The sequence below is a fragment of the Candida metapsilosis genome, assembly GCF_017655625.1.
Source record: "Candida metapsilosis strain BP57 chromosome Unknown scaffold1, whole genome shotgun sequence".
Lineage (NCBI taxonomy): Eukaryota > Fungi > Ascomycota > Pichiomycetes > Serinales > Debaryomycetaceae > Lodderomyces > Lodderomyces metapsilosis.
This window is the reverse complement of record NW_027138159.1, coordinates 2,151,315-2,174,411: the sequence shown is the minus strand read 5'-3', so window position 1 is coordinate 2,174,411 and position 23,097 is coordinate 2,151,315. Positions and strand designations below refer to the sequence as shown.

The window sequence follows — 23,097 nt, the reverse complement described above, 5'->3', positions numbered from 1 at the left end:
ATAGATATTAGCAAAAAATAAAATTGGATAACGTAGAAGTGAATTGAAATAAGGAGGAAGGTCGTGAACCACAGCAGCTACAACCAACATTAGAAAGCCTTCTTTAATCAAACATTGATTCAAATACAACAGCCTCAATAGTTCTGACTCTCCAATATTTTTGTCATTTGTGGGAATGGTATTAGCAAAAATAGAAAAAGAAAGGGGAAAAAGTTTCGGTATCATGTGAAGAAAAAGCTCATCAATCAAGGCTTCTTAAGGTCCACACTGTTTAATAGTTTCTTCTTCTTCTTCTAACTCTTCTTCTCTTCTTACATGGATCGACACTACCAACGTTTGAGGTGACTGAACCGCTTCCACTGTTAGATCCACTTCCACTACCAGTAGATGGGGTGGATGTACCACCATTGTTGTTTGCACTACATTCACCAGCCAAAGCAGCAAATGCAGTTTCTGCTACTGTTTGTAAAGTTCCCCAGTTGAGGAATTTTTGGAACAATTGAGTAATCAAACCGGATTGCTTCAAAGCATCAATGATTGATGAAAGATCAATCAAGTTATTAGCCAACATTGCTTTAATCAAGTCAGTGGCAAATGGAATGTAAGCTGAGTTAGTCAAGACATCCTTAACAACTGAAGTGGCCAAGCCTGATTTGTACAATGAGTCCAACAAATTGTCAACAACATCATCAAGATTAATATCTCTCTTGTCAAAATTGACAACAAAAGCATCAAGAGAGTCATCGTTAATATCTCTAGTGATCAATGAATTAACACCTTGGGAGATCAATTGTTCAACTTTTTGAGCCAAATTTTCAATAATTTGAGCAGCAGCGTTGAAGAGCTCAGCATATAAGGAACAATCACTAATCAAGTCATTAATAACATTAACAGCCAAATTTGATTGAACTAAAGCATCCAAGACTGATTGCAAAGAAATAAAACCACTCTTCATGACGGCAATCAAGACATTAATAATGATTGGTTCAAGGTCCTTGTTGGTGACAAAGTACTGCAAAATCTTTGGCGCTAATTGAGACTGATTAATAGCAGTCAAAACATCAGTAACAATAGCGTAATCTCTCTTGCTGATTTCCATGTCAATAGCGTCTCTCTTGAATCTGTAGTTATCAATGTGAGCTGCCAATGCGGCCAAGTCTGGTTGTCCATCTCTCTTAACAACATCGAATTTTCCTGGTAATGAACTTAAAGCTCTTTCAACATCTTGCCTAGCGACCAAGTTTGGTTGTTGGTGTTCAATTGAAGCAGCAGAAGCTGTTGCAGCCAAAGCAGTAGCTACGGCAGTAGAAGTGGTGAATTTCATAACGAATGGATTATAGTGAAGCAGGTGAAAGTGGTTGTTGTTTGTAAATAAGACGGATGAATTGTAGTTGGTTTAGTTATGACTCGTATAGGGTGAAAACCTGAATGAATGTCAAATTGGGAAAACAAGAAAGCAAAAAAAAAAAAAAAAAGAAACAATTTTGGTGAAGGGACAATTTAGCATCCATTTATAGTTATAAGCCTTTCTTTGACAATGATACTCACTCGAGAATTTACGTCGATTGTGTTTCACTGAAGAATCAGAAGACCTAAAAAAGTCTAAACAAAGAAGGAAATTTGGGTAAAGTCATATGTTGGAAGTGGTATTTTTAACGAGTGGCTTTTGTATAATATTACTGTATACGGGTATAGGTTTGCAACAATTACGGTTAGAACATTTCCTAATCGGGAAATGTATGTAATTTTAATTTTAATTTATTTTATTTTTTTGCAGCAAGACATTTCATTATTGATGTATGGGTGCGCCTTTAGATTTGTGTAAGAGCACACAAAAAGAGGAATTTCCATTTTGAGATCGAGAGATGACAAATCGAGAGCATATAGAGGAGTAAAGCCACCATCAACGGGAGTGAAGGAAATGGCTTTGAATTGAACAGTCACCGAGTATTTGAACTAACCATTGTTGAGAGGCTTTTCGTGTTAAGCTTTGAAATTGACGGAAAGAAATGCTCGATCCTAAGCCAGTGTCTTACGAGGCATAAGCCTAATACATCATGGCCAGGGGTGACCACGCTTAACCTTTCCTCCATTAAATCTAAAGTTATAAAAGCTTAAAAAGGACATTCAAATTCTATTGTGAAATATGTGACCGTTACTTTCCGATAAACCATGCCGAGAAGACATTTAACCCACTTTGTCGAAATGATACACCTACAGGTATTGTCGTACGTGTCTATGCAAATATGAGCCAACTAATTATAGAAAAAAAATGGAGAAGCTTTTTAAACCCTTTTACTTATTTGAGATAATATATCGTGCATGTCAAAAAAAGTATTATTTATTTATTATTTATTATTTAGGGTAATAAAAAAAAAAAGGAAGTTTTGTGTTACGACTATTTTTAGTTTTATGAACCTCTTGGCATATTTACTCATTGAGGGTTTTTACAATTTTTACCATGAATGGTAATAACAAAAACCAACACAACCGAGAGATGTGGTTGAACAATGGGACTATTATTCTTTCGAGATATTATTTTACCCCGTATTTATCTTTCATCTGAACGACCCTCGTTTCTTTTTTTTGGTTAAAGACGGATATTAATTGTCAAATCCGCCTGTACGGAATTATGGAAATGGAGAGTTAGCTTTACGATTCGTAGTCTTGCCTTCACTACTATAGGGTCAGACATTTGTCAAAGGGAAAGATTTTCATTCTAATCACGATTTATCTATTGATTACTCATCCACACCGCTCCAGCTCATCGAAACGCATTAGCACGCTTTTACCTCTTGCCAAAAAAATTCATCAATGAACTCTGTGTCTTCTTCTTTCCATCTTTGTTGGGCTTCTTCACCTTTGAAGCAGCCGCAGGAGTATTAGCACGTTTGGCGGGAGCAGGCTTTTTCACAGGCTTAGTCACCGACTTTGGCTTACGCCTGGTCACAGTGTATCCATCTTCATCCACTTCCTTAACTGTCTCCATGTCATCACTTTCAGCACCTTTGTCACCTTCATCACCTTCCTCTTCAACAAATAGCTGCTCATCCGCTTCATTACTTTCTGGTTCCGCATCAGCATTGGCTTCTTGCTCTGGCTGATCTTCAACTTGAGACTCACCAACAGCTTCACTTGAATCTGATGGTTTCGTTTCACCCTTATCCTCTGGAACCTCTTCATCACTAAATTGAAAAGACTCATCTTCGTCAAACAACTTTTCCAAGTCCGTCGTTGGCGGTGGAGCTTGCTTCCGCTTGGCTTCTACATCATCATCATCAATATCCTCGTCATTTCCCTTGTGCAAGTTGCCCATAACTATTCTTTCCTTTGGCTGTTTCTTTTCTAATTTACGTGACTTGTACTGATACGACGGGGTTGCTGGCTCAGTATGAGCTCTTTTCTGACTAGTATTCGCCTCTTGCTTGCGTGATGTATAAACAGGTTTAGTTTGTTGCTGACTCTGCTGTTTTCTAGACACATAGGACGAGGATAAGCCAGAGCTCTTGACCTGTTGCAGTTTCTGCTTGTCGTCTGATCTTCGTATCGAGGGTGGAGTTGCTGATTGTGTTGGTGTTGCAACTGGTATGTCTTTAAGCGAACTTGTATCAATTTTAGGTCCAATAATGATTCCATTCTTTTCATACTCCTCTATTTTACTCAACTGACTCTTTGTTTTCAATTCCTCTAAAGCAATTTCATTAGTTGTGAGACTCAAATCCTTCTTCATCACGCAAAACACATGGATGGTGGTGATGCTGTTGAATTTTCCCACGTCATGTTTGAGATTCTCTTCATTTTCAGAATATTTGACAGTCTTTACACCATCTGTAGTAACTCCAGTGATGACAAATGATGCTGACACTTGCTCTTTGTTCTTGGTGTAATATTCGTACAATGTTTGTTTGGCTTGTGATATTGGTATACTCAACTGACGCGAAAATTTGTGGTACGAGACAGGCTTGGAATTGAGAATGACTTCACTAGCCAAGTACTCAACTTCCGATACAGGTGCTTCCATGGTCATGGAGTTTTGACTTGGCATGGGATGGAGGTATACTTGATCAAGGAGGGAATCTCGTTTCGCATATTTTTTTTTGTACTCGACGCGTCATACAGAAATCGCAACAAAGAGACAACTACACTTACAATATCTTAAACTCAACCATTCAATTAAATAAATAACCTATATAAACCCTTATCATATATAAACACACTCAAAGTTCATCTTTTTTTGGAGCAGATCCATATTCAGCCTCAATTTGTTTCTTGTGTTCCAAATATGCGGCCCTCTTTTTCTCTCTAGCTTCAAGATTACCATCTAATGGACCTTCAATCATTTCCGGAGTGACACCATTACTGATTAAAGTTTTCCAAGTCTTGATGTTTTCAAATCCATTTTGAGCAAACTGATAATCAAGAATTGCCTTTTGCACGTCTTCTTTACAACTAAGGACAAATGGTCCATATTGAACAACTTCTTGATCCAATTTTTCACCACCAACCAAGATAAACTCTAGCTCATTGTCTTCAGAATCAGTCGATGCCGTGTTTTTCCCACTAATGTAGTCACCTTCCTCATTGAAGAATACATTTTGATACTGTTCAACTTTGGTGTCTTCATTCAAAACCAAGCTGTTCCCTTTCAACACATAAAGGAAATAGTTGAATCCCTTTTGCAACTCTTGTTTAAACTCTCCACCTGCTTTTACCTTGTAGTAGTAATAGTTGATTGGAGTATATGCCAAGTCTTTAATTGATTCCACGCCATAACTTCTACCACTGATAACCTTTACCGTCACTCTGCCATTGTCAGCTTTAACTACAGGAATCTCCCATTCTCTCAAATCTCTATACCTTGGCTCGGCTTTTTTTAATGAATTTGGCAAGTCGACCCATAATTGCAATCCAACAGTAGGTGATCCATCAGCATTAGGCACTGGCATTTCCGAATGCACCACACCCTTACCAGCTGTCATAAATTGCATATCCCCAGCATACAAGATACCTTTGGAACCTGTAAAGTCTTCATGAGCCATGGCACCATGTAAAATCAATGTAATTGTTTCTTGTCCTCTATGTGGATGTTCAGGGAACCCATTTTTACCTGAGCTTGAAAAGTGATCAAACATCAAGAAAGGGTTAAAGTTTCTTTGGTTAATGACACCAATGGATCTACGGACTGTAGCTCCAACACCCTCAGCTTGCTGTCTTGCTGTGACGACCTTACCAATTGTTCTAGCAGCCATTGTTGAATTTGTATTGATGTTGTTTGTTGATGATATTATGTTTGGAAAGTAAAGTAAAACTGTTGTGATTAAAAAAATTGAAATTCCAATTGAGTTGGGGAGTAAATGCATGTATTTATACTGGTGGAATTTCAGGGTCGATATGTTGCTGCTTATGAATGTGGAAATTCGGAGAATATATAAGAATGCAGAACTATTATCTTATGTACTTGAGTAAGATTTTACTAAATGATATATATTTATACTAAAGTTGTGAAATGTCATTTAAAAGTAATGAGATGGGTGGTATAAGGTGTAGTATTGTATTGTATTGTATTGTATTGTAGTAATCTATTACTAAATTTTCAAACTAAATGACACAAAAAATTGTTTTTGTAATAACTTAGTAAAAAAGAAAAGAGTATATACCTGCATATAACATTACATTCTCTATTTGTAATTCAACATATCTCATTTGACAGCTAATAGAGACAAACCATCACCAGTGATTACCCACGACTTCATGAAATAACATTATCAGAGCTAAAAGCCTAGATCTCTATTAGTCATATTCAGCTATCTCTCTAATACAAAATTTTTTTGAATGACCAAAATGCAATTTTTGCTTTCACTTTTTGCAATCAATGTATCATTGATCTAAATTATTGTTATCTTTTCCTAGCAAAAGTATACACAGTGTCCCAAATAACCTCGATTTTTGTGTCATCATTCCAACCCATTTCTTCCTTCAACTCATTAACAAATACCTCTGCAATGTCGTATTTATCTCCATGCTCTTTCATCCAAGTATGATATGCACTCCAACTTCTCACATAGTTCAAAAACCATTTCATATCGATAACCTTGTGAATGAATAGTGGTGTTTTCGTGACATATGCATCTTCAGTAGCATTTGGAACACCGTCACGTTCCGAGATATACTCATGTCTCACAATATCATAAAACAAATCAGTAGGTGGTGATTTTTCCTTCAATAATGAGCGTAAGTAGTCATGACCTGGCTGTTGATAGTATGGACCCATATATCTCTCAAATTTGTCTTGTGGATTCAATTCCTTTGACGAATTGTAGGTGTATTTTTTATAGATGGCATTTGCTTTAGGACATCCTACAAATACAGGATCCTTATAAAACCAATATGCTAGTGTTCCATTTGATTTCAAAACTCTTGCAGATTCAGCATAGAATTTCGCATGATCTACCCAATGACAACATTCTGCACCAGTAATCAAATCAACTGATTCAGGCGAAATTGTTGATGGGTGGGACTCCGCGGTACCAATGATAAACTCAATTGATTTGCTTTCTGGAAGCTTGCGGGAAGAACCTTGACATTGCGAAATCATTGTAGCTGAAGGATCTGTACCTATTACATGATCAAAGTAGTCAAGTAGCTTGAACGTGACAAAGCCTGACCCACAACCGATATCGACAGCGAGATCTGTTTCACCTTTCTCCTTGTGATACTTCACTAACTCTTGGTAAAAAGGTTCAGGATAATTGGGTCTTGAGTCGTCATAATGCTGAGAATTAAAACTGGTTTCTGAATAGGTTGACATTTTGAGGTTGGGATGTAGTTGTTTTGGCATCCGGAGTTTGTTTGTACTGAGGAGTCACTTATATATGAAGAGCGAAGGAAAAAATCCCGGAGCGATACCGGCCTCTTTTCCACACAGTTGCAAAATATGCCTAAGCTGATAATGTCAGCATCAATGTCGTAGGAGCTAAAGCGATAAAGGAATAGCATGAGATAAGGATCAGGTTCGAGTGTATTTATTGTAAATGCCGGAAGTAGCAATTACATTTACCATTTAATCGAAAGCCACAAAGACTTACGAGCTTACCAATCGCTCCTTCTCCAAGATAGCCTACAATACCCATTTTACTTCTCTATAAAGAGTCTACTGTTTAGATGTTCCTGGACTATCAATTGGTAGTAGTTTATAGTTTGCGCAATCAGACTTATAACACACAAAAATAGCAAATGTCCGCGACAATCAAAATTCATCACTTCATACAACTTCCACTAAAAGATGTCAGAATCGAACCATAATGACAAAGAACACGACAACATCGACTCCTCATCCTTTGCAAGTATTTTGGCCGGTGTCAAACGTATGAGAGATGAGTATGGTGGGAATTCAGAGAATGACGTTACCATACAAAGAAAATCATCGCCACAACAAGCATCATCGCCGACAGCTAGTTCATCTACAAACCCCACTACAGCTGATATAACAACAGCTAGAAAGGTTTTAGAAACTCAAAGAGCAACATTAGAAAAGCCAACAGCTAAACCAGTCTCTCCAGCTGCTCAGCAACCAAAGCTGTCCACTGCTCCTCCATCGCGATCCACGTCTTCTAATAATCAAGTACGACCGGGAAGAATACAGCAACAGCCACGATCAGGTGGTTTATCAGATATACTCGTGCACAAGTCTCAGGAAAAGAATCCCCTTTTGAGTGAATCAATGATGAAAACGACACCCTGGGTTTTCGATGCAAGCATATTGTCGGATTACTACATTAGCCCGACTTTTCAAATTCTATTCTTGTCATTAAAGTATCACAAATTGAGACCTGAATACATTTGGACCAGATTGAAGAGGTTGAATAAAGGATCCAGTATAGTGGAGAATCGAAAGGATAACAATCTACGCGTCTTGCTAGTGGTTGTTGATATTGACTCGCACCAAGAAGTGTTGCGCAAGTTGTCAGACTTTTGTATCAAGCATGACTTGTCACTAGTACTAGCTTGGTCATTCGAGGAAGCAGGAAATTACATTGCATTTGGAAAGCACCTCGACAATGCTCCACATCAAGCAAAACAGAGTATTCGAGGTTTCAAAGGATCAGATTACAATTCGAATGTGGTTGAGGCATTTACAGGAATCAAATCAGTTAATAAAACCGATGTTTCTAATCTATTAGCAAACTATAAATCAGTAAAGGAAATGGTTTTGCAATGCAGTAAACAGGACAATGAGATGCTAGGAAACATACCCGGTATGGGCGCGGTGAAACGACGTAATTTGAAACAAGTTTTCCTGGAGCCATTCATTTTGAATAAAGCGCCGAAGGAGTAAATGCTGAAGAAATTGTTTGTAAGTTTAAGCTTTTGCTTCCTGTTGCTTTTCCATTTCAATTACTTTTCTCCTCAAAATTAAATTAAGACCATTCAATAGTTCATTCTTTTGAACAAGTATATCTTTCAACTTTTTTGCATCTTCATCTAGTTTCTTAATCTTTTTATCATAGACCTTTTTGGCATCTTCAGCTTTTTTCTCAACATAGTAACCTGTTCCAATATCTACCAAGTATTCTTGTTTGGTAACTGCTTTGCCAGGAATATATAATGAGCTCGACAACGGTACCAACATATCATCTATTTTGGATTTCTCTAGATTGTTTATACTCGTTATACAATCCTTTAGCTTCAATTGTGCAGTCTGTAAAGCTTGTAAGGATTGTGTGAAATGATTAATCTCTTGATCAATGTTTTTACGAATCTCCACCAATTGCTGTGGTGGGAGCGAGTTAAGATCTACCTTTTGAGGTTGTGACATGCTGAGTAAGATGTAGTAGTTGACTGTTTAACCGAAGAAGTATCAGTGCAATCAGTTTTGATATTTTTTTTTTTTTTTTTCTTCTTTTTGCTTCCACCTTCTAAGCTGCTTCTATCTGATCTCTTCTTCATCAAAACAGGAACAAACATGGGTAACGATGGTGGAACAATTGCCAAAAGACAGGACATATTATCATTACATAACTCGAAATCTACATTCACCTCTTTTGCTGAAGACAAGGGGGAAAGCAAGGAACAAATATTGCTACAGAGTTGTGCGTTATCTGGTCTTCCATTATACAAGAATAATCCTATTGTCGGCGATTTCAAAGGTAAACTATATATAAAAGAGAAAATCTTACAATACATACTAGATTGCAAATTAGACAAATTAAAGATTCAACTACAGTTCCAACACTTGAAGTCATTGAAAGATTTACGAACGGTTAAAATTACATGGGATGTCATCAACGACATCGCTCATTTTCAATGTCCAGTTACAAAAGAGTTGGATAACAAGACTTCCTATTCGTACTTACGGTCCTGTGGCTGTGTGATGTCATATAGATTGTTGAAAGAGTTGAAAAAATCGTTGAAAGCAGGCGATACTGGAGATCAGATTGAAGCTAATTGCCCTGTCTGTAACCAAGAATTTACATTTGATTATGACTTAGTCATTATCAATCCCAGCAACAAGTCTGACTATAGCGAGTTCAATGAAGAGAATTACAAATACTTGAAGAATGTGCTACATCTAAGTCACGCCAAGGAACCACTAAAGAAGAAGAGGAAAAAGAGTGAAGGAGATGATGCCGATGAGGATAAAGATGACCTTATACGAAAGAGAAAAATAGATATAGATGATGGGTTAGAGGTAGAAAAACGAATTAGAACTTAATATAGAACAATACATGTGATGAATGTTTCAAAAAGCAATATCCTTAAACTATGTACACGTAAAACTCAATATTGACCACCTCATAGAGCATCCTGGTCTCACTCTCTTAAGCATGTGGTGAACCGGAATCACTTTCTCCTCTCGATTGATGGTACTGTTCTTCTTGAAACTTTAACTTCTTTTTATTCCAAGGAGCGTAGTCAGAATTAGCCCATACATTGAACACTATTGATCCTCCACCAATAATACAGAACCCAGCTAACCCTAGAACTGTTAACCTGTGCACAACATCAGTAGCACGAACGTGAAATGGAAGTTGATTTTTACCAGCCATGTTTGTAGTGTATACAGTTGTGAGATACTGGGTGATATTGTAGTGACAGACGATGATTTTTTTTTTCTCTCTGTCTCTCTCTCTCCTCACACCACTGTCGTAAAGGCCGCCAACATGTTGTCTAGAACAATTACTTTTCATTACTATAATACATATTATATACACACTTATAAAAGATACTGTAGCCATTTGTTATTGACGATCCCTGTTTCAACTAAAGATGGGTTAGCATAAACCAAGTCAGGCAACCAGTAGCTATTGTGTAGTCTGAATAAATGAGAAGCTACATGATCATGACTATGCTCCTTGTCCAACACTTCTTGAATAATGTAATCCAAGATATCGCGGCTTGACTCATTGATTGAATTCATATGCGTCTGATAAACTCTGTTTTCTTCACTCAAAATTAATTCCAGTTCGGAAGCAACAAAACTCTCAAACCCTCTAGAATTGAAATGTCCAATTGGCAAAGTTGTCACACCTTCTTGTTGAGCAATTTCTGAAGATGACTTCAATGCTTCATAATTTCCCGTTTCTATACTAACTGGAAATTGTCTAGGCTGTATTCCTTGAATGATAAACTTCTTTTTTGGTTGTTCTTCTCCATCTGCATGGATGGTCAAAACCTTTGCCTCGGCATTGGGAAATGCTTTAGTTACATTCTTTATGAAATCTACTGCAGGCAATAATGGATGTAAATTAGGGTTACGGTCCCTTCCATCAACTTTCCAAATCTCTTGAAATTGTGTCTCATAAGATTTCCAAATTGAAATCTGTGTAACTTCAACTTCCTCACTGGTGGTTGGTTCGTAGCAACAATGCAACCAAGTGGTTGCTCTTGCAGGTTCTGGAAATTGAAGCAAGATCTTATACAAATCTTTGGTCAACTCTGGTGCCGCAAGCGGCGCGTTTGAATGTTGTGTACGTCTAGTGAGAACTGTGTTTGGTACTGGTTGCGGCTCCACAGGTTCCAATAAAGGAAGATTTGACACAAGTAGCAAAGGGAGCTGTTTAATCAATGTCTCGTAGTTTGCTTTTGTGGTAGATAGCTGTAACAAATGCTTTAACCTGAACCGTTGTGAATCCTTTACTGAATTAGGATGATCCTTATGCAATGCTTCAGAGAAAAGGTACATTTTCAAAAAGTCCAAAACGGCATTATTCAAATCATTATCACCAACTAATAAAGTGTTGATTATGTGTTCCAATTGCTTGTCGGTAATAGCGTCAACACAGTTGTTGGTGATTTTGGTGTCATCCTCTTCTTGGTCTAAGTTTTCGTCATCGTCGTCGTCGTCGATGTTATCATCATCTTGTTCTGAACCTTTTGAGTTCTTATGCCACGTAATGAGCAAGTGAGAAACACACTTGAGGGTGTTTATAAACAAGTTTTTGTCATCAGTCAGATATAGTATCTGAGTCAATGTATTGAAAAGGACATCATTCTTTGAATTATTTATGTAATAGCATGTCAATGGCTCTAACAAGTCGATTATATAAGCTAAAGCCTCCGAAAACTGGTCTTCAAAATTAGTTAATTCACTTATTTGCTTTCCAGGCTGGAAAAACCATCCTGATAAGATCTTCAAAATCTCAATCAATTGTTTCTTGAAACTGGCAACTTGTGACAACCACTGTTGATTACTCAAGTCTTGCACGGAATTTCTCAAGGTTAAAAGTGCATCCAAGCTATGAGTAAACATGCTTTGGTTAACCAAATCAAATTTCTTGCTGTGGATTAACTGGAACGGTTTACATAAATACTGAATTAATTCATGGGCAATAAATGTATCTTCTTCGAATTGCAAGTAAGGCTGAATGGAGTTCCTTGCCAAACTCTGCAAAGCCCAATCAATCTCCGATGGTATTTGTGATTTCAATGCCATAATTATCCTCAGTTTCTCGCTGATTCCTCGATGATTGCTTCCGATAGGTTGTGGCTGCGTGTATCCTCCATACAATCCATAATTGGATCCTATACTCTGGTACTGACCGAATCCAAAAGGTGGTGGTGGTGCATCTGGAGTAGACCCATTCAATGGAATAATAGTTCTGGATGTTGTAGTAATGGGAACAAGTGATGGCATGATAGATAAACGCAGTTTGAGTATGTATGATTGTCAAGAGAGGTTGATGTTTACGAAACAGAAAAAGAAAAATTTCTTCGCACTAACTGAGAGGTAGTGTATCTTTGGCAAAATAACTACTACCATTTGGTATAAGGCAATGTGTGTTTTCTACTACGGGCCCCCACACGAGTCACACTGCTTTAAGCTGTCTTAAATTGAGCAGTTAGAGGACAGTAAGCAGCTCAGAAGAAACCCATTGACTTGCATGACTCAATTTAGCAATTCCGTCAAATTTCCTCTTTTGGCATCAATTCCGCTTTATCTGTCGGGCTTTTTTTATATTTGGTGCCACTCTCTCCAGTGGAACCATTTCTTTGGAATTGAACTTTTTGTCCTTATCAGAAAGAAAAATAAAAAAAAAACAGCACTCCCCATTGGACTCTTCTTCCTTCACTTCCTTTTGAATTCAATCTAGTGCAAGGAACCAGTACATTGAGAAATGAAAACATCAATCTTACTTCAAGCGCTTACAGTTGCTTCAACTACTCAAGCGCTTTTTGGTGGCCTTGGAGGTCTATTTGGCAGTAATAATGACCAAATTTTGTTGGTAGACGAGGATGCAACACACGAAGCACCAAGCGATTCCGACTTTGACGCTATTTTTAACCAAATGGGTCATTCGCCAAAGATTTTGAACACAGCTTGGAAAGATATGCGTGCTAAATTATCATCTTCTCAAATTTCCAAATTGATTAAGCAGTATGAACTGAAATTGGCCTCACCAATGAAGAAATTGAAGCTGGAGCAACATGATCTGGAGAAATTTGAAATCTTGTCCAATAACAAGTTTAGCGATTATTCATTGAGAATTAAAAACACCAATCCCGAGATTTTAGGTCTTGATACCGTCAAACAATACACCGGTTATATTGACGTTGAGAGCATTGACCATCATTACTTTTTCTGGTTTTTTGAAAGTAGAAATGACCCTAAAAACGATCCAATTGTTTTGTGGTTGAATGGTGGACCTGGATGTAGTAGTGCTACTGGGTTGTTTTTTGAATTGGGCCCTTCTTCAATCAACTCAACATTGGAACCAGTCCACAATCCATATTCTTGGAACTCCAATGCTTCTGTCATTTTCTTGGATCAGCCAGTAGGTGTTGGTTATTCATACTCAGGTGGTGACGAAGTAAGAAACACCAAAACTGCGGCCAAAGATGTCTACGTGTTCTTAGAGTTGTTTTTCCAGAAATTCCCCCAATTTACTCAAAATAAGTTTCACATTGCTGGTGAATCTTATGCTGGTCACTACATTCCAAGTTTTGCTAGTGAGATAATCAATAATGCTGACCGTTCATTTGAATTGGCATCCGTCTTGATTGGTAATGGAATAACGGACCCCTTGATTCAGGCTGGCGAGTATAGACCAATGGCATGTGGTCAAGGTGGATACAAGCCTGTTTTATCTGAAGAGCAATGTGATCAAATGGAACGTGATTATCCAAAATGTGCAAGTTTAGCAAAATTGTGTTACAAGTTCCAAAACGCATTCTCTTGTGTTCCTGCTCAATACTACTGCGATCTTAAGCTTTTACAGCCGTATGTGGAAACAGGATTAAACCCATACGATATTAGAAAGCCTTGCGCAGAGGAGGGTGGTAACTGTTATGTGGAGATGAATTATGTTGATGATTACTTGAATTTGGATTATGTTAAGCAAGCAGTTGGTGCATCTAACATTGACATCTTCACCTCTTGTGATGATACAGTGTTTAGAAATTTCATTTTGGATGGCGATGAATTCAAACCATTCCACCAATATGTTGCAGAATTATTGGACCATGGTATCCCTGTTTTGATTTACGCTGGTGACAAGGATTATATTTGTAACTGGTTAGGAAACTACGCATGGGTTAACAAATTAGACTATGCGCACGGTGAAGCATTTGCCAACCAACCATTAAAACCATGGGTTCCAGCAAAGGGGGCGGTTGCTGAAGGTAGCTCTTCAAAGAAGAAAGCAGCAGGTGAGGTGAAAAACTACAAGCAATTCACATTTTTGAGAATTTACGATGCTGGCCATATGGTACCATATGACCAACCAAGTAACGCGTTGGCAATGCTCAACACTTGGATTCAAGGTGATTACTCATTAGGATACTCTCATTCCTGATTGGACAAGCAAAGTATGAACGCGTTTTATTTTTTATTATTTTTGTTTAGATTTAATCTTTTTTTGCGGCAAAAGGCTGCATAGAGGCCAGATGGTGGTGTGCACGCCTTTGATTCCAAAAAAGTTTGTTACAATTTTATTACACGTTTAATACTACCTCGATGAAAGCTTTACTAGTTGCGCATCTCTTAGTGGGCAGTGCAATCCCTTCATTGCCCAGAAAATGCCCTACCAAAACACTGAAAACTATTTTCTTGACCTCTTCTGATCTGAAAGTTTTTTAACCTTGCACTGCACACGACCTAGTGAAGAACTATACTATTTAGTGAATCCTTTGTTTAGGAATAGTTTCAAGGTGTACTCAGTGGATAAAGTGTATGCCAATGAGATATCGCATTAGCATTCATTGGCATTCACCAGCCTGCCAGGATCAGGATCATCCCGCAAGAGAACTCAGTTCCAAGTTGATCTCGTTCTTACTCTTTGCATACGGTGGGAGCGATTACGGAACAAGGGGTTATGCTAGTTAAGGTGGCGTCATAATATGCAAGATTCGCGCTAAAATGCAGCACGCACAATCAGTCCTCTTATTTAACGTTTTCTTTTCTTTTTTTTTTTGGTTTTCTCAGTTCACCCAATAATTTTGATCTATAGTTTAGGTTATTGCAATTATTTGAATTTAGTTTCAATAGAGTATGATTTGGGGGGAATAGAGTTGGTGGAATGAACGGAAACTTTATTTTCTTGTAGACTCTTTTTCTGTTTGTATAGTTATTGTTTCTCTATTTATGTTTTTGTTTGTCTTATTTTTTTACGAGTGCTGGTTTCTATTGTTTTGTTGTTTTGTTACAAATTAGTTGCATATGTGTAGCGCTTGTTATACTGGAAGATTGAAAGTCTTCTAAATACACTTTCCTTGACGACAAGGGAATGATAGGATCATTAGAGCTAAAGGAAAGTGAAACAGAGTAATTACAATGGGTGTGAATAATTTATAGCTTGTTTACAAAGAATTTAATAGTAGTCAACGACCTTTTTTTGACCACCCAACGCTGATCCATGTGTTCTATAGATCCAACAAACCTCTTTTGTGTTTTGACTTGATTTGACGAATCAATTTCCTGATTCAACCAGACCATGCAACATCCGCAAATAATAAGACTATATTTGCTTGGCTTTGGTGGTGGGTGAATAGGTAGTTTAAAAATTTTTCTGTTTTAAATATAATAAGCCTAATACGTCTAGTCTCTTTCCAAATCTGGCGGTGCAGCTACCTATTTGAGACGTTTTTGCATGGCTTACGTAATCGTACATGATTTTGTGCAACACGCATTAACAAGCACAATACAACAGCTTAAACAGAAAAATCGTTTGAGGCGATTTTTGTGCAGTACCAAACGCCAAAAACAGTTTTGCAGTAAAAACTTTTTCTAAAGTGTATATATATTGACTCAATATCCCACTTGATTCTATTCAGTTTTACTATTTCTTTTCTTCTTTTCTCATCAACCCGATTCGTTCACTAAAGTTTCCAACTACTTACTTTCGTTAATTTTTAATTCCCTACACAATGCAATTCACTACATTAGCCACCGCCGCCAGCTTATCTGCTGTTGCTTCCGCCGCTGCTTACGCAAATGGTACCGTTGTCACTGTTGATGTTACCGTTACTGGTTACACTACCTACTGCCCAGAACCAACCACTTTGACTGTCACTGTATGTGACTTGGACATCTGTAAAGAAAGCACAATCCCAGTCACTGAGCCAATGACTGTCACAGTTACCGAAGAATGTGTTATCCCAACTTCTTACACTACTAATGAGATCACCATTACTAAAACCATCTGTGAAGAAGAATGTGTAACTGCTCCAGCTAAAGTTGCTCCATCTGTAGCTGCTCCAGCTGAAGTTGCTCCATCCAAGGCTGCCCCAGTTGAAATTGCTCCATCCAAGGCTGCTCCAGCTGAAGTTGCTCCACCAGCTGAAACTGCTGCTCCAGTTAAACCAGCTGCTCCACTTGAAATTGACACCACTTCCACCATCTACCAAAACGTTACCTCATACGAAGGTTCTGGTGCTAAGAATGCTGCTGGTATTGCTGCCGGTTTGGTAGCCGTTGCTGCTGCTTTATTGTAAGTTAGATAACTGTATGAGTGTGCACTCTGTATAAATATATAAACTACAATAAAGAAACACGTTGATACCCTTGTTGATTCTGATTGCTCGTGAGAAGTGAGCCTTTCGTTTAATATTGTGCAGTTGTTACATACACTGTAAAGCCCATAGTCAAATAATCTGAATATTTTTTTTTTTTTTCTTCTTTCCCTCTTTTAAGAACATCCAACAAATTTCATTCAATCATAGCTTTGACATATGAACCTGTAAATAGTCATGACTTCATATTCGGAAGAAAGCGGGAGTATATACGATCCACATAACCTCCACAGATCACATTCTACAACCATACCTAGTCAAATTTCAACATTCCCCAAATCGTCTCGATTCTTCGACACATCCTCCCTACCAGACTTGAAACGGCTAGAAGTCAGTGACGATAAACATCATCAGGTATTATTCAATGGCCAAATATCAAACTTCAACTATAGTCCTTTTAATATCGCACAGCAGAAATCAAAGGCTTCGCCAGCAATAAATTACGATCTGATACCAAGCAAGTTTTCAATAATTCCGTCTGGTCTTCAGGAAGAGAATGAGATTCCATTTTTGCAAGTCAATGAGGTGACAGCAAAAGACCCCATTTCTTTGGTCGACGGTTTACAGGAAATGGGCAGGAAATATGGCGCTGTTAAGATTAAACTTCCGGCAAGGGATGAGACATTATTTCAATCTACAAATCAAGTCAATTCAGACTTATTTTGGTTTCATACGACCAAGTTATTGAATAATCCTAAGCATGAAGAGCTTCTAGTAAGACTTCAGTTTCATCGTGATCTACTCCAATTCCATCAAAATGACCAACACCACTACTTTGAGGATTCGACGACGAAAGAGAAAAATGGCACAAGTAATATACAGTTTCATTTAAACAAACTACCAATGATCGACAAGCGACCCTTGGATTTGTATAAATTATATCAATCGGTGATAATACGAGGCGGTTTCATCGAAGTGATAAATAAAAAGCTTTGGGCGCAAATTGGACGAGAGTTGGGGTATAAAGGAAAAATCATGACAAGTTTGAGTAGTTCATTAAAGGCCTCATATCAGAAAATCTTGTACCCGTACGAGTTGTATGTTGCTAACCGTAATATGGGTTTGATCAAGGAGGAAGTGACTGTGGAGACCTTACTGCCCAATGGTAAACGAAATCTACAACCACTGGATATACCCGAAAAGAAAACAAAATCAGATTATCGGTACTATGCTCCTCTTGTTGTTGGGTCTGCAAAACAATTTAAGCGCCGATTCAAAGAGAAAGTCGCTAAGGGGATATTGGCTAATTCGCCACATCTAATTGATGTGAAACAACCAAACACTTATGTTATTAAACGAAATGACAAACAACGAAATAAAAAAGGCACGGACATTGTCAATGCATTTATAACACCCCAAGCTCTACTTCAAGCAGGTTTGTCGTACGTCCGAGATCATCAAGATGAATCTTCTTTAACCGAGGTACCAAAAATTGCCTCTTCCTATACGTTGAGGCAATTTATGGAAAAGGACATAAAGTATCAAGAATACATAGTTCATCAAAATAGGCACCTATTTTGTCCCGACCTCAATCAACGACTTTCTATCAGATTCAAAGACATTGAGCATTTATACTGGAGATATACTAAAAATCAAGACGTTGCTCTGGTATTCTCGAATGGAATTGAACTCGAGATGGGCAAGGACTTGCCGAGCTCAGTTCATGGCTCTGGCTTTGTGAGAATTGGCGATGATGTGTCAAATTTTAAAAACGCGCTCAACAATCATCAATTGACTTTATCTCATGCAAAGCAGGCCGTTAATGCCAAAAATCCAAATACAACGCCTCATGGTTTCTCGCATCAAATCCCGTGGGAGTATAATAAAGTCAACACTATCGATCGCACAATAGAGTCAGCTTTGTACCCTTGGAACCTTCACAATTTTGCAGTCCTCCCCAATGCTATACTAGGAGCATTGAATGAGACCGATATGGGAAATCAAGAATTGACAGAGACGAGGGTAAATGTAGGAATGACTTTTAGCACAGAAAACTGGACGTGCGAGGATCATTTTACCCAATTAATCAACTACCACTTCTTTGGAGCACCCAAAAGATGGTATTTCATTCCGGAATCCGAGTTTGAAAAATTTGAGCAACTAATTAAAGATAGTCATGAAGATGTGAATATGCGATCAACAGTGAACCACGCTGAGGCTGTTGATGTGGAGCAAGTATGTGCTACTATATTCAATTCTGGCAATGACGAAGTTGAGACAGATACTATAATCAAGTCGATAGAAAACTCAGTAAATTCAAGTCTGGATTTCAAGTTACAACGTCGGAATCAGAAGCTTGCATCTTTGTGCCAAAGGGATAAACTCAACTTTAATCAGGATATAAGAATAACCCCGAAACTACTTGAGAGGTACAGCATTCGCTATACAACAACGGTTCAAAACCCTGGAGAGTTTGTCGTTAAATTTCCGAAAACCTATTCGTCCGCCCAATCCTATGGTTTTAATTTTACGGAAGAAACCAATTTTGCTTCTAGCTTGTGGTTAGACTATGCACTAGATGGAGAGAAATGGCTAGCCAAGCAAGGTATATTGCCCAATTTTCTGATCTTCAAACTTCTCGTTACTGTGGCTACAATCTACGACAATGGAGGCTGTATATCTTTCAATTCTGAAATCTTTTCAAGAGTTGCGAATCTTTACGGGGTTTTGTATGTGAAAGAAATTGAATTGCGGGATAAGATAAGGAAGTTGAAAGTAAAGGAGACTAGTGTAACTGAAGAATCAATGTCAGACATAATTGCTGATGACGATTTTAGTGCCACTTTCCCTTCGCGTGTGATGATAACTGACATTAATTCAAAGGAATCCATGATCCTCTCAATGGAAAGTTTTTTGAATCATTCCACCACGCCAGATTTCTTGGAGAGATTTCAGGTAGAGTTGCAATTGTTCCATTCTGATGACAAGCTAAGAACGTTTCACAAGATTTTGAGTGAATATTCGGTAGATTTTGAGTCATGGATTCGAAACTACGAAGCATTGACGGCACAAAATGGTGAAATATCATTAAAGCAGTACAAAGTGTTGCTTAATGAAGGAGACAAAATTAACTCCTCCATTTTGTCAACGTCAACCCCTGCTGATCAGTCATACGATCCACAGCGGATGAATGTATTTGCTGAATATCTTGAAAACTTGAGACATTTTACATCAAACGCATCCCAGTTCATTGAAGATTGTCAAAATATTCTAGCTCTTAAGCATCAACAACGTATTAGAAACGGACAGGATTCCTCACTGCAGGAACGCGCATTTTCGTTGAATGAGTTGATGAGTATAGTTGAGAGAATTCCAATGTTGAACTTTACTTGTCCAGAAATTGATCAAGTCTTGGAACTCAAAACTGAAATTGAAAATTTTGATAAAGCCAGTCGTTCCTTAATTTCGAAAAAGAACAGGACTGTACAAGAATTTGATGACTTGATCAGTCTTGGTGAGAGTTTTGGCTTGGATATTCCATCGTTGGATTTTATCATTAGAATAAGAGACCGATTAAGATGGATAAAGACGTACAATTTGATTGACAAAGGTGTTGATCCTTTTGCCGACAGAAAGGAAGTATTTTCCATTGATGACTTGAGAGAGTTCTATACATCTGGTTTGGAGCTTTTGGCAGAGGGGGATCTTGATTATATGAAACTGATTGAGACTATTTTAAATCAAAGCATTGTGTTCAACAATGATGTTACAAGATTTTTACAGTATACTTATGTCCATGACTTAGATCTTGGAAAGTTGAAATCGATAGTAAACAGTTTCATGCTGGAGAAGTTGTTCTTATCGAGCGACAATTACGTAGAATTGTCCAAAGTTCACGCAAACATAAAACTAATCAGTCAGTACAATGAGATTCAGAAAACTGAAAAACCGACATACCATGAAATGAAGCAGTTATACAATGGGATTATCGATAGTGGATTGAAGTTCGAGACTGGTGCTATCCAAGAAGCGTTGCAGCAAACCGAGCGTTGGGCAGATACACAGTGGGATAAGTTCAGCAACATTAAAGTTGTCACCACAATGACCAGTGTTGTTGCCAATAATAACATAAATCCCAAATTCACCCTTCATTCTAAACTTTTGGAAAAGGTTCAATGGCTTCTATACAAATCCGAATTCAGCTTGTCTAGTGATGACAAATTCGAGGAATCCTCTTCCTTTGTCAGTCACCACGAAGAGCATGATGATCCAAAGTACTATTGTATTTGTCGAGAATATGAACATGGAACCATGGTTGAATGTGACGAGTGCAAAGAGTGGTATCATGTACCATGCGTTAAAGATATTAGCAAACCCAAGGAAGAAATTTACAAGTGTCCTGTTTGCTTATTATTGAATCAGGGTCAGGATAAGTATTTTTCTACTAAATTGACTTTGAATGAGGTGATTGATATTTACAATGGTGGGAAAGCGTTGAAGGCCGTCCCGGTCAATGAATTAACAGTTATGGGAGATTTGATTGAGTTTTTGAAATCCTATCGCGATACTTTCAACTTGAATGAAATCTTGAATGAATCAAATGAGCAAACACGATTTGAAAAGTTGAATTTTGTTTTACGCAAATTGTACGGATGTGGTTTGTTTATTGATGATTTGTTCCAAGAAGCGTTGCATTATGCGAGATGGACACAACTGATCTTGAACGAAAAGAAACAAGATGATGCTCCGGTTGTTGCCAATGTGTCCGGAGATGATACTGAGCCCGAACTTGAAAATACAGTGAAACCAGATGCCATTGCAGACGAACTGGCCATCAAATCAACAAATGGCGTGTCAAAGTTGGAGGCGAATGGCAAGCATCCCTTAGACGAAGAACCTAAAAGTGGAGCTATGGATGACAGTGATAAGCTGAGCATTGTCTTTTATGCACCTAAAGAGAATAATCATGAAGCCTACATTCAAGATGGAAGCCCCAAAGAGTCTAGTGATCAAATTATTTCACAAGTGGGACCAGCGAACCCAACTACTGAACCTACTAGTCTTACACCAGCAGGTAATGTTCCAGATCAAGCTAAAGAAGAGCCATCATATCATGAGGAAGAGAAGCCTATTACACCAGAGATTACGCTAAAAACTGAACATCCGCAGGTACCAAAATCTGGAGAAAATGTAAATCTCGATAAACTGACGCTCAATGATAGCTCAGGAGTTTTGAGTCCAGGCACCATACTGGCCCTGAAAGATACCCATGCTTTGACAGATCCAGAAATTAAAGAGGATCCGAATAGTGTAAGTGTAAGTAAAGATGTGACTGTATAGATCTAGAAATGTATGAAAATAAATACGCGCTCAATTTTTCAATTCTTTTTGTTTACAAAAACAACAACATACAGCATCTTTTTATACAGCCCACCATCATGCCTACCAGAACAACGACGTTGACGTCGCCGAATATTACTCTTGAAAACTCATTGGACTATCTACTAGATCAAAGCTGGGACAAATTTAATGGAAACAGAGCCACGATTTCAGCAAAAGAGATTCCTGATCTCATAAGTGAGATGGAAACGATATTGGGAATTGGTTACTTGTTAACTCAAATTGTGGAAGCTTCTATAAAACCGTTCATCAGCCAGGATCCTGATTCGAGGTTTAGCAAATCAGATGTCAAAAAGATCATTACATTTATGATTAGTCCTAAATCATTTGCAAGTGTACTACGAGATGAAGCTGGTTTATCAGATGAGAGTGTACGGTCTCGAATTATGAATAATTCAAGGACTTCCAAGAATGACACATTTCACATTTGGAAGAAGCATCAGAATATAGCAGAGATGAAAGCAAAGTCTGTCAAAGATGAAGAAATCGAACAGTTGAATAAGGAAATTGCACATTTGAAGCAAGCCAATGATCAGAAGGAACTCAAATTGAAAATATCGGAGCGGGAGATTAACCGTTTGAATACCAGGGTGGAAGATTTAGCTAATGTTTATAAAGATAGAGGAGCTGGTGAACGGACATTGGTTGCGCAATTGGATGATAAAAATGCCGCTTTGATTGAGCTGACTCACTTGTGCAAGAAATATAAAGATGCGTGTGCCGAATATAAGCAACGAGAGAAGGAAACAGCTTTAGCTGTCAAGACATTGGAGAAGGAAATTAATAGACAGAATGAAGTGATACAGTTTTTGCAAAAGCAACTACCCGTTGACAATGAATCCAGCTCAACCAAGGACTTTCTCAAGAACTTGCCCATCGTTAAACAATGTTTTATATTTTTGAAGTACAGACATGATTTAAAAGATACGCGTGTGTTGATAATGTCAGTGATTGGTATGATTTTTTTCTTTTCATTTATGGTGAATTTAGTCCAAGTGGTTTATTTAATACTACTGGCTACTTCCTTCGATAAGAATTCTGGAATTATTTTCAATGAGGATGTGATACGATCGCGAGGAGTACTTGACTTGTTGAGTGTCGTACCTGCTATAGAAAAGTTTGTCTACGAGTATATAGATTGGTGATTAGACAATTTATATCATTCATTAAAAAAATAACTACATAACAATAAAATCTAGGACGATAGATTAATTATTTATTAAATATTTACAATCCCACACCCTAGAAGAA

The 23,097-nt window shown here is 37.8% G+C and overlaps 13 protein-coding genes across 13 annotated transcripts; 6 read left to right on the top strand and 7 right to left on the bottom strand. All coding sequences in view use genetic code 12, as the record gives it.

The window, feature by feature from the left end:
* Positions 1-271: 271 nt before the first annotated feature.
* I9W82_000990 (uncharacterized protein) lies at positions 272-1,324 on the bottom strand (the record flags this gene model as incomplete). The annotated part of the gene is made up of 1 exon (XM_067695413.1): positions 272-1,324. One exon carries the CDS (start codon positions 1,322-1,324, stop codon positions 272-274), a length of 1,053 nt encoding a protein of 350 aa, XP_067551013.1.
* A 1,464-nt stretch (positions 1,325-2,788) lies between these two features.
* POL32 (DNA polymerase delta subunit) lies at positions 2,789-4,045 on the bottom strand (the record flags this gene model as incomplete). The annotated part of the gene is made up of 1 exon (XM_067695411.1): positions 2,789-4,045. One exon carries the CDS (start codon positions 4,043-4,045, stop codon positions 2,789-2,791), a length of 1,257 nt encoding a protein of 418 aa, XP_067551012.1.
* Positions 4,046-4,217: 172 nt separating this feature from the next.
* Positions 4,218-5,249, bottom strand: I9W82_000988 (pirin family protein; the record flags this gene model as incomplete). The annotated part of the gene is made up of 1 exon (XM_067695410.1): positions 4,218-5,249. The coding sequence occupies one exon, from the start codon at positions 5,247-5,249 to the stop codon at positions 4,218-4,220; it is 1,032 nt and encodes a 343-aa protein (XP_067551011.1).
* A 647-nt stretch (positions 5,250-5,896) lies between these two features.
* I9W82_000987 (uncharacterized protein) lies at positions 5,897-6,808 on the bottom strand (the record flags this gene model as incomplete). Its single annotated transcript, XM_067695409.1, has 1 exon — positions 5,897-6,808. The coding sequence occupies one exon, from the start codon at positions 6,806-6,808 to the stop codon at positions 5,897-5,899; it is 912 nt and encodes a 303-aa protein (XP_067551010.1).
* A 474-nt stretch (positions 6,809-7,282) lies between these two features.
* On the top strand, positions 7,283-8,335 carry RAD10 (Rad10p; the record flags this gene model as incomplete). Its single annotated transcript, XM_067695408.1, has 1 exon — positions 7,283-8,335. One exon carries the CDS (start codon positions 7,283-7,285, stop codon positions 8,333-8,335), a length of 1,053 nt encoding a protein of 350 aa, XP_067551009.1.
* A 24-nt stretch (positions 8,336-8,359) lies between these two features.
* Positions 8,360-8,815, bottom strand: GIM5 (Gim5p; the record flags this gene model as incomplete). Its single annotated transcript, XM_067695407.1, has 1 exon — positions 8,360-8,815. The coding sequence occupies one exon, from the start codon at positions 8,813-8,815 to the stop codon at positions 8,360-8,362; it is 456 nt and encodes a 151-aa protein (XP_067551008.1).
* Positions 8,816-8,962: 147 nt separating this feature from the next.
* I9W82_000984 (uncharacterized protein) lies at positions 8,963-9,712 on the top strand (the record flags this gene model as incomplete). The annotated part of the gene is made up of 1 exon (XM_067695406.1): positions 8,963-9,712. The coding sequence occupies one exon, from the start codon at positions 8,963-8,965 to the stop codon at positions 9,710-9,712; it is 750 nt and encodes a 249-aa protein (XP_067551007.1).
* A 106-nt stretch (positions 9,713-9,818) lies between these two features.
* On the bottom strand, positions 9,819-10,046 carry I9W82_000983 (uncharacterized protein; the record flags this gene model as incomplete). Its single annotated transcript, XM_067695405.1, has 1 exon — positions 9,819-10,046. The coding sequence occupies one exon, from the start codon at positions 10,044-10,046 to the stop codon at positions 9,819-9,821; it is 228 nt and encodes a 75-aa protein (XP_067551006.1).
* A 167-nt stretch (positions 10,047-10,213) lies between these two features.
* Positions 10,214-12,133, bottom strand: I9W82_000982 (uncharacterized protein; the record flags this gene model as incomplete). Its single annotated transcript, XM_067695404.1, has 1 exon — positions 10,214-12,133. The coding sequence occupies one exon, from the start codon at positions 12,131-12,133 to the stop codon at positions 10,214-10,216; it is 1,920 nt and encodes a 639-aa protein (XP_067551005.1).
* Positions 12,134-12,614: 481 nt separating this feature from the next.
* PRC3 (carboxypeptidase C) lies at positions 12,615-14,291 on the top strand (the record flags this gene model as incomplete). The annotated part of the gene is made up of 1 exon (XM_067695403.1): positions 12,615-14,291. One exon carries the CDS (start codon positions 12,615-12,617, stop codon positions 14,289-14,291), a length of 1,677 nt encoding a protein of 558 aa, XP_067551004.1.
* Positions 14,292-15,861: 1,570 nt separating this feature from the next.
* On the top strand, positions 15,862-16,428 carry PGA26 (Pga26p; the record flags this gene model as incomplete). The annotated part of the gene is made up of 1 exon (XM_067695402.1): positions 15,862-16,428. One exon carries the CDS (start codon positions 15,862-15,864, stop codon positions 16,426-16,428), a length of 567 nt encoding a protein of 188 aa, XP_067551003.1.
* Positions 16,429-16,683: 255 nt separating this feature from the next.
* Positions 16,684-21,786, top strand: I9W82_000979 (uncharacterized protein; the record flags this gene model as incomplete). The annotated part of the gene is made up of 1 exon (XM_067695400.1): positions 16,684-21,786. The coding sequence occupies one exon, from the start codon at positions 16,684-16,686 to the stop codon at positions 21,784-21,786; it is 5,103 nt and encodes a 1,700-aa protein (XP_067551002.1).
* A 98-nt stretch (positions 21,787-21,884) lies between these two features.
* On the top strand, positions 21,885-22,991 carry I9W82_000978 (uncharacterized protein; the record flags this gene model as incomplete). Its single annotated transcript, XM_067695399.1, has 1 exon — positions 21,885-22,991. One exon carries the CDS (start codon positions 21,885-21,887, stop codon positions 22,989-22,991), a length of 1,107 nt encoding a protein of 368 aa, XP_067551001.1.
* Between the last annotated feature and the right edge of the window lie 106 nt (positions 22,992-23,097).